Consider the following 12391-nt stretch of genomic DNA (forward strand, 5'->3'; position numbering starts at 1 on the left):
GCTCTTATGCAGGAAAAGGACGAGATGGAGATGCAGCCTGACTGTACAGTCTGAATATTTACCCCATGTTTGTTGCCCTGCAGGTTGTCTCTACCTACATGGCCCTCTCCCAGTTCTCCCAGAACATGGGTGACAAGGAGAAATGGCTGCATTGTGAGCAGATGGCCATTCAGAAAAACAGCCTCTGTTGGTTCTCCAGGGAGGGCTTGTTGGCCACAGCCCAGCTCATGCAGGCCTTGGCCTACACCAAGCTCTGCCTCGGCCATCTTGACTTCTCCGTCAGGCTGGGTAATGGGGCCTGACGCTGGTGGGCCTAGGGCTTTTAGAGAGGCCAGGTTCGCCTCTAGACCTCACATGATGCTCTTTAACCTCCTTAGGTCTTCAAGCTCGTGAGATATGCAGACACCTCAAGAAACCAGCTCTGGAGAATCTGGTTCTCTCAGTTCTCTTCAGATCTGCATTTCTGAAGAAAAAGTATGAAGATCATTTTCTGTCCTTTGTATTTGTTGCCTTAGAAGGGAGGGTATGATCTTCCAGAGAAGCTTAGAGTGGAGAGGGAGAAACTGTTCCCTCTCCACAGCCAGGACTGTCTCTTCTCTAGTCACTCCAGGAAGCATTGTCTTAAGTTTGAGGGGTCAGGAGTAGAAATGCAGAGTCTGAGCTACCAAATATTCCTTTTTTCCCCCATTTTTCTGCAGGGAGGTAGGTAATTGATCAAGACCCTGGAAATTGTCTCAGAGTCATTTTCCCACTTCCTTTGCCTTAGAGACAGGTCTGATCCCAGGCACAGATGCTCTCTATATAAATAGAGTTATGGAGAGGAGATTTAGGGGATATTAGTCTGCTTTGAAAGTGTAAGATCCCCTCCTCTCCTATACTACCCTCCCCATTCTCTAGCCGGTCCCAGTGGCTCTGTCTTTCGGCAGATTTGACCTGTGTGTCCGTGTGTTGGAGAGTCAGTGGGCGCTCATTTCCCAGGGTCATGATGTCCTTGGCCTGGCCTGCTTCTATTCTGCTTGCTTAGATCTGCTGCTCTATGGAAAAGGTAAATTTGTGCTGGGCTCTGCTGTACTCCTGAGGGATTCAGACCTCAGGTGGGGCCCTGGGTTTGGAACATAGGCAGTCATGAGCCTGTCCCTTAGGCATGGCCTCTGCTCCTGGCCTCTGGTTCCTTAAGGTCTAGGAACCACGTTGTGATTCAGGGATGTCTGCCTTTCAGGTGCTGTCTCCTCCCCTGTACCACACACCTTCTATACCACTTCCTACGTGGACAACTTATACTAACCTGGTTACTTTCTCTGTCCACAGGATGGCTGTGTCGGCCCTTTGGGGAATGTCTGCATTTCATTCAACATTATGAGCACAGCTGCATTCTAAATTCTCAGAGCAATGTCATGCTGGGGGTCCACTCCTCTCTAGCCATGTGGTAATGTGGGGTACCAGTGTGTTACTCAGGGCTGTGGGAAAGGGTAGAAATTTGAGGACACCATGAACTCATTTAAACTACTGCCTTTTGCCCTCCCAGGCAGGACTGTTCCACATCTCCAACCCACTTCTTTGTTTTTGTTTTTTTTTTAATAAATTTATTTATTTTATTTATTTGTTTTTGGCTGTGTTGGGTCTTCGTTGCTGCGCGCGGGCTTTCTCTAGTTGCGGCGAACGGGGGCTACTCTTCATTGCAGTGTGTGGGCTTCTCATTGCGGCGGCTTCTCTCATCCAACCCACTTCTAAAGACCACCTCCCATTTACCCCCCATCTTATTTGTAGGGTTCTTCTTGTCCCTTAACAGGTTTGGGCTTATAGATTAAGGGTTTGGTTTATAGTTACATTTAAGTGCAAGATAACCCATGGCATGGCTGAATATCATTGGTTTCCTTTTAAATCTCCTTACATGTGAGTTAGTAGCCTTGGCCACTTACCAGAATCACAATTCTGACTATCTAGGAGATCTTAGAGCCTTAAAAAAGTGACAGTTCTATGAAAGAGCCATGGTTGGTAAGCAGGGGAGAGAGCTGAGAGCTGTGATTCTTCCCTTTCAGGTTTGCCCAGGACTCACAGTGGAAGCTATTTGAGCACCACTTCTCCAAGGCTCGCCAGTTGGTGAAAAGAACCAATGCCTCACTATTTGGTTCACATGGCTTTGTCCGATTCCTAGAATGCCATGTGCTAATGTTACAGAAGATGCCAGAGGGTGTCTTCGTGCATACTCCCTCAGAGACTCCCCGCCAAACCCTCAAGGTACCTGTCTCCGTTACCCTTCAACTAACACCTAAGTTATGGTACTCTTTCTGCCACCTGCATCTCTCCCTTACTCTTCTCCTTGCTGCCTCTGTCCCTTTTTTCCCCCTTGAGCCCTTTTTTTACTCCACCTAGAAAGTCTTTCCACCTACCTCATGTATCCTCCCAGATATTCTTGCATGGTCAGGACTGGATTCCTTAACTTTCTGGATTTGCACAGCTACTACCCAGTACCATTAAAATGTTAACCCTTAGCCTTTCTCAGTGGACCACTCTGGCTCAGTCTATAGTTTGACACATCTCCCTGCATCCCTGCCTTCTGAGTCTAAAACATTCCAGTTCCTCTGTATCTCAAAACAGACTTTCTGGGCCTACTTTACCATCTGGGCCTACTTTTACTCCTTTCTGTTAACCCAGCCCTGAGTGAGTATGCTGAGTGGGGACTGCTGTAAGTTCTGATGGAGTGGAGTGGAGGTACTAATCCCTGAGCTAATGGACCTTCGCTTCCTTTCAGTACTTTAAGGAGTTCTTCTCTCGATGTGTGACCTGCCCTGTCTATCACCAGTGGGTCTCTGAGCTAAAAGCCTCTGTAATGAGATACGGAAAGAGAGAGTCCATGTCCTTGACTAACGTCATCAGACCTTTTGACACCTGCTTGACCAGGATTTGGATAGAGGGAGAATTCCTGGAGGAAAATAACTCCTTTGAAGGAAATTTGCAGAGTAAGCATTCCTTCCTGGAACCCTTGTCTGAGAGACATAAAGAATAGTCTCAGATTCTTACTCACAAGCAGTCAAAGACTGTACCTCCAAATAAGAAGGGACATGCAGATAATTAGGATTAGTCCTTGCTCCAGAGGTAATTGTCCTTCTCTCACAGTGCCGGACCCAGCCTAGACAGAGACCCCTTATATTGTTCAGCAGTGTAAGAGCCTCTCTTGGCCCTTTGTTTCAGCATCTATAACCCTTAGGCACAGGAAGTTCCTCCTTGGTCCCAGCTTAAACAAATAGATTGTTCCCTTGGAGTAGCTGGATGGTCACTAAGGGAGAAAGAAGGCCTTAGAAACCACAATGTAATGTCTGTGAAGGTAAATGATAAGATATGGGCAAGTAGGGCTTCCCTGGTGGCGCAGTGGTTGAGAGTCCACCTGCCGATGCAGGGGACGCGGGTTCGTGCCCCGGTCTGGGAGGATCCCACATGCCGCGGAGCGGCTGGGCCCGTGAGCCGTGGCCGCTGAGCCTGTGCTCCGGAGCCTGTGCTCCGCAAGGGGAGAGGCCACAACAGTGAGAGGCCCGCCTACCGCAAAAAAAAAAAAAAAAAAAAAAAAAAAAAAAAAAAAAAAGATATGGGCAAGTAAAAGAGAGGAAAGAATATAGTTTCTTGCTTTAGGGCCCAGCAAATCTCCTCCTATTCCAGGCCATGAGTCAAATTTGTAATTGCTGAGGAAATTCTTTGTGTTTGTATTACTCTTTATGTTCCTATTTTCAGGATTTGTCAGAGTGGCTGATGTCAAGGAGAATAAAGATGAAGAAGAAATTCAAGAATATATATGTTAAAACAAATGAACAAAAATCATCTGAAGGAACCATGATTCTTTTATTCCATGTAATACAAAGATATGCCCCTCAAGTCTCCTTTTTAAGATACTGTATAGTAAATATATTAAATATGCTAGCCTTTATCTATATCTTTGTCAAAATAAAAGCCTGTGTTTCTAAAGCATGAAACTTAGATCTTTCTTAACTCTTAACAGTCATTAATGCAACTATGGCAGAAATTAGAATCAGAGCTAGACCGGAGGCCAGGGAGGCTTTGAGATGAACTGATTCCATCTTATATAATAAGGTGAGATCCATTAACATAATCTTTTCAAGGTTCTTCCATGTTGTAGAATTCCTTTTTGTGGCTGAATAACATTCCTTTTTATGGATATGCCACAGTTTGTTTATCCATTTATGAGCTAATGGATATTTGGGTTGTTTCCACATTTTGGTTATTATGAATAATGCTATGACAAACATTTGTGTACAGGTTTTTGTATGAACATATGTTTTCAGTTCTCTTCAGTATATACCTAGGAATGGAATTGTTGGGTCATACAGAAACTCTCTGTTTAGCTCTTAAAGGAACTGTCAAATTGTTCTCCAAAGTTGCTGTACCATTTACATTCCCACCAGCAATGTGTAAGCATTCCAGTTTTTCACATCTTCACAAACAATTGTTATTATTTGTTTTTTTGATTATAGCCATTCTAGTGATTGTGAAGTGGTATCTCATTGTGGTGTTGATTTTCATTTCCTTAATGACTAATGATGTTGATCATTTTTTTATGAGCTTATTGGCCACTTGTATATCTTCTTAGAGAAATGTCTATTCAAATCCTCTGTCCATTTGTTGTTGGAATATTTGCATTTTTGTTGAGCTTGAAGAGTTTCTTATATATTCTGGATACTAGACCCTTATCAGATTTGATTTACAAATATTTTCTCTCATTCTATAAATTGTCTTTTCACATTCATGATGGTACTGTTTCGCAGCACAAAAGTGTTTTGTTTTGATGAAGTCCAGTTTATCTGTTTTGTTTTTGTTTTTTGGTTGCTTGTACTTTGGTATCATATCTTAGAAACCATTGCCAATCTTAGGCCACAAAGATGCTTTTTCTCTGTTCTCTTCTAAGAGTTTTATAGTTTTAACTTTTATTTAGGTCTTTGATTATTTTGAGTTAATTTTTGCATATAGTGAATGGTAAGTTTCCAAATTCATTCTTTTGCATGTGGATATACACTTTCTCAGCACCACTTATTGAAAAGACTATTCTTTCCCCCATTTAAATGACTGAACACTCCTGTTGATTTATGGTTTTATTTGGTGTATGGGTTTTTTTCTGAACTGTCAGTTTTATTCCGTTGGCCTATGTGTCTACCCTTATGCCAATACACTCAGTCCTGATTATTGCAGCTTTGTAGTAAGTTTTAAAATCAGGAGGTGTGAGTCTTCCAACTTTATTATTCATTTTCAAGATTGTTTTGGCTATTCTGGGTCCCTTGCATTTCCATATGACTTTTAGATCAGCTTGTCAGTTTCCACAGTTTCCACAAAAAGGAGAGCTGCAATTTTGATAGAGATTATGTTGAATCTATAAATCAATTTGCAGAGAATTGCTGTCTTAGCAGTATTCCTTGTGTTTATATCTGTGATGATTTCCCCCTTGTCATTTATTTCATCCACCTTCTTGAGTAAAGTTAGCTAACACTTTGTTATTTCATTTTACTTCAAAGAATAAGCTCTTTTATTTATGTATTAGTTATGTCATTTTTCTCCTTTAAAATTAACTAGCTATTTGAGTAAGATGCTTAATTCTTGTTAAGGGTGTGAATTTTCCTCTGAGAACTTCTTTTTTTTTTTTTTTTTTTTTTTTTTTTTTTTGCGGTCCGCGGGCCTCTCACTGCTGTGGCCTCTCCCGTTGCGGAGCACAGGCTCCGGACGCACAGGCTCAGCGGCCATGGCTCACGGGCCCAGCCGCTCCGCGGCATGTGGGATCCTCCTGGACCGGGGCACGAACCCGTGTCTCCTGCATCAGCAGGCAGACTCTCAACCACTGCGCCACCAGGGAAGCCCCCTCTGAGAACTTCTTTAACTGAATTCCAAAGGTTCTGATATGAAGCAGTCATCTCACCATGTCACCTGCATTTTCTTTGCTTTGTTTTTGTGTTCCTTATAATGAAATTTAGTTTAGTATTTTCATCTTAGCAGTTACTTTTACACCTATGACTCTGGTTGGAAGTCTATGAATACCAACCAAAGCAATGATGGAATTAATATATTTCTCCTTCCCTCTTCTCTTCCAGCCAATTGATTATCTTAGTATTTTCTTTTGTATTGTTAAATATACCTTTACTTCTGTCACGTTCTAAAAAGTTCAAACTACATTCGGACCAGGGTACGTTTCTCCCAGAGGTGTGCTTTTTAGACCTATTCTGCCCTTCCCCCACATTCTCCTGCCCTCCCCCCCCCGCCACCTTGCCTTCCCACCAGGCAAGTCCCCAGTCATCTAAGCCAGGGGAAATGAGGGCTTAGTTGATTGGTGGGCAGCTCCTGCCTCCCTAAGGGACAGAGTAAATTTAGGTTCTGTCACAGGCTGAGACTTCATCAGAGGAAGCTCAAAACATCCTGCCAGAGCTTCCTGAAAATAGCATCACTAGACTTACACAGTCCCTGCCTGTTCCTTCTCCTCAGATACCTAGACCAAGCTTAGGGCCCTTCCAGATGGTCCAGATGGCGAAAACCTCTTTTTGCTTAGTTCTCCATGATTGTAAAAGACTGGGTTCCTGAGCACCTCATCTTCTCCATTTAAGTCTCTCATCTCAGTATGGGCAAATATTTTCAAACTGAACAGTTGAGAAGAAATCATGGCAGAAACCTTAAAGGGCCTCCTATCCCCAGCCTGGACTAGCTTTCATTTACACTGAACCATGGCCATACCCTCACCATTTGTTCCTCCTCCCCTCACCCCCATGCCCTTTTTCCACTGGTCTCGTCCCAGGCTCAGAGTTCAGGCCAAAGGGAACAGAACTACCAGATGATCACCCAGTTGAGAAAGAGCCAGCTCTGGTAAAACTGATGTCTGCAAAGTTCTTTTATTTCCTGGTGCTTGAAAATCCTTTGTCCTGCCAAGGATTAAGCTTGGTATCTATTTCAGTTTCTGATCTTACTCCTGTTTCTTTTCAACTCCATCTCTCATACCCCATCTGTCCTGAGTCTCCTTTAACTAATCATTATCCCCCTTCTCCCACCATATGTCGTTACATCACAAGATGTCACTTGTTTACAAGGTATAGAGCAGAAAGCAGAAGAGATTTCTAGACTCAAGCAAATGACTCTGTACTTTCAGGTATCCTGATAAAGGCAGGAAATACTTTTGAAGAAGTCTTCTTGATGCCCCTTAATTCAAACTGTGTGCAGTATTCTGACCAGGGAGGGAAACCACTTCCCCACTAGCAGAACAGGCAGGAGATCATACAGCACAAACCCTGGACCAGTCTTTTCAGTTCTCGGGCCATGTGAAGTCAAACTTGGGCCCTTTCCTTCCCCCTCAAGCATCAAGAGCTCATATATTATCATTTAGAGTTTATTTAGCCGTGTGGTGTAATGGCAGAGGAACTAGCGTGGGGGGGCTTCCCCAGACACCTCAATCGTTCCAAGTATCACCAGGTGAGACAAGTCAAGATATTAGATCAGATCCTAAAGACCCTCGTTGCTCTGATATCCTAAGGATCTAGGGCACAGGCTGCGTGGATGGCTACACAGAACCCTGGGGATGATCTCTCTGAGTTTACAGGATGGTGAACAGCTTAGCTGGGTGGAATCTCGCTATTAGGTGGATCCTGGGCTGGCTCGAAGGAGGCTCCTCCACTCTTGTCCCCTCCAGGGAAGATGACTGTGGCGTATGTCACAGGCTTGGAGCAGATCTCAGCCTTAGGAGGCAGAGGGGGCGAACAGGACGGGGCTGTGGGTGGGTGTTTCCCTGACAGGGAATCAAGAGGAAGGTTGGTGTAGGTGTTATTGTCAAAGGAAGGTGGCGAGTCGAGCCTAACATACGGTACATCCGATGGCAAATCAGCAGCCAGTCCAGAGTCACTGATGTGGTGGACTACGGAGGAGGGCGCCTGTAACAGAAGCAGGCAAGTCAGGCAAAGAGAAAATGCCTCCCTCTGCCCCAGTTCCCTTAGATGGGAAGCCTAGGACCAGACTGGATCTGTCTCTTCAATCCTGAGCATGTCAGTGGGCAAGAAGGCTTCACTTTGAAGATTTTCAAGCCCCAAGTTCCTCTACAAATCTGGGGAGGTGGATAGCAAGGTGGGAAGGTGGGAGCCCATTGTTGCCAAGTTTACAGCATTTAGGAAGAGGGTTTGGACCTCTACTGGGTCCCAGTCTTTTCTCCACCCCATCATCCTGGGACTTCTCAATGATTGTGGCAGAGGGAGGGCCTGGGGAATTTGGCTGGGGGCCTGCGGAGGTCTCTTACCAAGCCTGAGACTCCACTGCTCTGAAATCGTCCACAGGCAGCAAGCCTGTTCCCTGGCAGGGCAGAGGACAGACGCACAGTCTGCTTCTTGTGCTGACTCAGTGCCCCCCTCACGCCCTTCAGAAACTTTGGAAACCTCTGTCCTAGCCCATACTCACCTTCCCCACTCCCACCAGCAAAGTTTTCCCCTTCCGTCTCCCCAGCCAGCCCTAACTCTCCCCCCACCCACTTACTGCTTCCACAGCTCCCCTCAACCTGCCTCAACACTCAATCCATCTCCCGAAATCCCCCACCTCCTCCAGTCACCTCTCCCCAATCCCACTGTCTCACCCTCTCCAATTCCTGTTTCTCCCCAGGCCGCCTCCCACTGAATCTCTGCTCTCCTCTACCCCTCAGCCATGGGAATTCTAGGGTCTGGAGACTCTTACTGAAGCCCATCTGTAGGGGGAGCAGACCTAGATTCTCAGCCTTGAATGCAAGACTGACTGATACAGGACCAGGGGGCCATCCTGAGATAGGCAGGTGGACAGCTACCTACCTTTCCTTTTGGCCATCACAGCAAACAGCACCACCGCCAGCACCAGCAGGCCCAGCAGGAGCACAACACCCCAAATCAAGGGTCTGCTGAGAGACACAAAGCAGTAGGTGAACTTAGCCCTGAAGCTGGCAGGGAGCTGCTTGCCAGGAATTCTAGAGAAGTGGCACAGAGGTGCAGTTCTTGGTGAGCCATGGTTGGAGAAAGATTTTTGGAATGGAATGAGGAGGACAGACTCAGGCAGGGCAGAGAGAGACACTATCAGGGTATCCTGGCTGGAGATCTGGGATGAAGGGGGTCAGTGCTGAACTGGGATAGGGAGGTATGTCTGTCTGTCTGCCTACCTGCCTGGTCAGAAATTCCCCAGGAGTGGAAAGAATCATAAAGTTTCTTTTCAATTTAGTCTGGGGCTCTAAACAAGCCGTATCTTCACCACCACCCCTTCCCAGCTGCCCAAATACAGTCCTTGTCAGTACCTCTTCTTATCTCGGCTGGGATCCAAAGGGCTGGCACTGCCTACAGGATCTGAAGAGGAGATGTCAGCCAGACTGCTGACCTGATGGTTCTCCTCGTCCTCTTTCAGGCCAGGAGCTGAGTCAGAAGGAAATACTTAATGAGTAACATACCCATTGTGAGCAGGGTTCAAGGGCCTCTTGAGATCTGAGGGACTGGGGAAGTAGAGCTGAGGAAGGAGAAGTCCCAAGTAAGGAGCACAAAGAAGGGGTGCTTGGGATATTCCCTAGGGGCCTCTCATTCTGGAGGTCAGGGAATGGCCTCTCTATGTCTTTATCTGGTTGTGAATATGCTCACTTTCCCCTTTACCACCAGCTCCCAACCCTCTCCCCCTGCATTTCTTCTCCATCTGCTCCACCTGTACCCAAGCTGCTCAGACTATGCAGAAACCCTACTGGGTAATCTGTGCCCACCTACCCAACCTCACTCATCTCATTGGAGACCTTGCTCCTGGCTCTCATCACTTGTTCTCCAAAGGGGCCTCAGCCCAGCCAGCTAGACCTCTCCACCTACCTGCAACCCTGTGACCACCCCTGCAGGCTGGCTGAGCCCCACCCCAAGCTCTGCGCTCAGGAGCTAAGGAACTTAGGGTCAGCCCTGATGTGACACAATGCCAACTGATCCTTGCTGAGAGCCTTGCTTGGACCCTGAGACTCAGTTTTGTGACAAGGTTTCTGTCATCCCAACAACATGCTTAACTTCTGTCTGTGGGACTCAGGGTTGGTTTCTCTGGGCCTGAGGATCTGCCACGGGAACCCGGGCAGTCCTTCTAGACCCTCTGAGAGGAGAGTCTTGCCGTGTCCTTAGAGATTCACCATTCCCACTACCCAACCCATTCCAATCCAGGAACTGGAGACGCTATGGCCCCAATCTTGCTGCATATGTCCTGATCTCCTGGAGGTTTTTTTTTTTTTTTTTTCGGTACACGGGCCTCTCACTGTTGTGGCCTCTCCCGTTGCAGAGCACAGGCTCCGGACGCGCAGGCTCCGCGGCATGTGGGATGTTGCCGGACCGGGGCACGAACCCGCGCCCCTGCACCGGCAGGCGGACTCTCAACCACTGCGCCACCAGTGAAGCCCCTCCTGGAGTCTTTTAAATCACCCACATCCTCCCTGGATACCATGCTCTACCTGCTTGCCTGAACATCCATTCTCTACAGCTGTTGGGGTCCTCAGCACCTGCCCCACTGCAGGTACCTGTCTCCCTGCCACCTATTCCCAGTGCATTGTCTTGTCACAGCTTGCCATTTAGGGAGTTCTCACCTTGAGTTACTAAACCTTAGTGTCAAGGAAGAAGGAGAACAAAGGATGACTAGGGTTAACAGAAGTATATTTATAATATAAATAATGATTGTGGACTCAAGAGGGATTCTAATGAGAGCCTCGTCCATCCTCCTAATTAAAAGATGGAGAAAAAACTGAGAGAAGGAAAAATGCCTTTCTAAATTTCATTATTTTGGGCATTTGGCACAAATTACTTGAAAAAGGAAGACCTGAAAATGAAAAAAATGTCAGCATCCATAAGTGCAAGGTAGGACAGTTTCTGCTTCCTCAGGTAGCTGACCATGTTCCTGACAGAGCACTTTATTTTTTTTACAATATCCTATTTTTCTGGAAAAAAATTAATACTTTAAAATGTACTTTCAATAAATATTTAGACATGAGAAAGTTACAGGCTGTGAAAATGAAACCTGTGAAAATAGTTTCTATACTGAAAATAGGGTTGAGAATATTAACTATTCTCAACCCTATAATATTAACTATTGCTGACACTTTTTTCTGTTTTTAAAACGGAATGAGTTGAAGGAATTCAGGCATTGAATGTACCCTGCCTGTAGGTGAGGCACATACTAGATGCTCAGTGAAGACCTATAAAATTAAATAAGATATAAATTCAATAGTTTTTAAGCCATCAGACTTGTTATTACAGCAATAAAAACCTGGAAGATGTAAAAAAGTTAATTCCAGTTGAGATGTCTGGATTTAAACTTTGTTTAAAACATTTCTAAGCAAAATAATAGCATCAAGTATGTTGAAAATGCTGGACAAGGAGGCCAAGGCCCTGAGTGGGGAAAGAGAATTTGCCTTCCTGTGGGGAGACCCACTTGTGCGGGGGCGGAAAGGGGACTGCTATGTGGCTGGTTTATCTCAGACTTCTCACCCAGTTTGGTTTCCGTTCCCTGCAGAGCTGTCAAAAGGATATCTGCTCCCAATTCCTCCCCCACAAGGGCCCCTACCCACCAAGGACCCAAGAGCAGCTAGTGGGACAGGAAGGCAGGTTAGAGCGGTGGTGGCCAGGCTGGGATAACTCACCTGCAGGGAGCACCTCCAGACTGATTCTGTGCACAGTCTGGGGCCCTGAGATTCCCTCTACCACGCAGCCGTACTCTCCGGCATCCTCCTCCTGTAGGGTAACCATCTCCACCTGGAGCAGGCCACCCCCCAGGTCAGTGAGAAATACGCGGCTGCTGGCTGGGGCCCTGCGATCCACAGCTGACGACACCAAGGGCTGGCATCCCTCTGGCAGGAACCGGCACCACACCTTGCGAGCCTTGACATCCTGGAGTCGGTAGTGGCACTGCACCAGGATGGAGCTCCCCACAGGCGCCTGCAGCACCTCAGGGAGGCTGCCAGCCGAGCCCTGGCCTGGGGAAGGAAAGTTGCAGGGATGTTGGACAGGGCACCTCCTGGCCCACCCACTGCATAGGGGCACAGGGATCTAGAGGTCCAGCTTCTGGGCCTACATGTTATTGTTGCCATGGTAATGCCCTTACTCCTGCGCATGGAGCGGGGTACATGGGGCCCAGAGTGCAGCTCCTTCTGAACCTTACCTGCAAGTCCCAGGAGCAGCAGCAGCAGCAGGTTGGGGCCCATGGCTGGGCAGGGAGACATCAGCTCTGGGGCTTGCCTGGACACTGACACAGCATTCCCCTGGGGGCAGGAAACTTTTGCCTCAGACAGTCACGTGGGGTCCTCAGTGACCATGGGGTGGGAAGCAGGCACTGGTGGGCCCCTCCGTGGGTGGGGAGAAGGAGCTCTTCCAAGCCCTGGTTGGTTCAGTGCTCAGGAACTATCCCTGAG

General features: G+C 46.9%; 2 protein-coding genes across 2 annotated transcripts in view; one reads left to right on the forward strand and one right to left on the reverse strand.

The window, feature by feature from the left end:
* Nucleotides 1-3946, forward strand: part of LOC307058607 (adenylate cyclase type 10-like) — a gene marked incomplete at its 5' end in the record, with an annotated part of 39869 nt that extends 35923 nt beyond the window's left edge. The window contains 7 exon segments of the mRNA XM_079712137.1: nt 84-288; nt 378-474; nt 927-1045; nt 1309-1426; nt 2040-2238; nt 2753-2960; nt 3727-3946. Coding sequence (XP_079568263.1) covers nt 84-288; nt 378-474; nt 927-1045; nt 1309-1426; nt 2040-2238; nt 2753-2960; nt 3727-3794 — 1014 coding nt within the window. The 3' untranslated portion in view covers nt 3795-3946.
* Nucleotides 3947-7589: 3643 nt separating this feature from the next.
* On the reverse strand, nt 7590-12184 carry TREML1 (triggering receptor expressed on myeloid cells like 1; the record flags this gene model as incomplete). Its single annotated transcript, XM_079712346.1, has 6 exons — nt 7590-7904; nt 8264-8316; nt 8802-8887; nt 9275-9389; nt 11624-11956; nt 12142-12184. The coding sequence occupies 6 exons, from the start codon at nt 12182-12184 to the stop codon at nt 7590-7592; spliced, it is 945 nt and encodes a 314-aa protein (XP_079568472.1).
* Nucleotides 12185-12391: the final 207 nt, after the last annotated feature.

Source organism: Hyperoodon ampullatus (genome assembly GCF_949752795.1).
Source record: "Hyperoodon ampullatus genome assembly, chromosome: 10".
Classification (NCBI taxonomy): Eukaryota; Metazoa; Chordata; class Mammalia; order Artiodactyla; family Ziphiidae; genus Hyperoodon; species Hyperoodon ampullatus.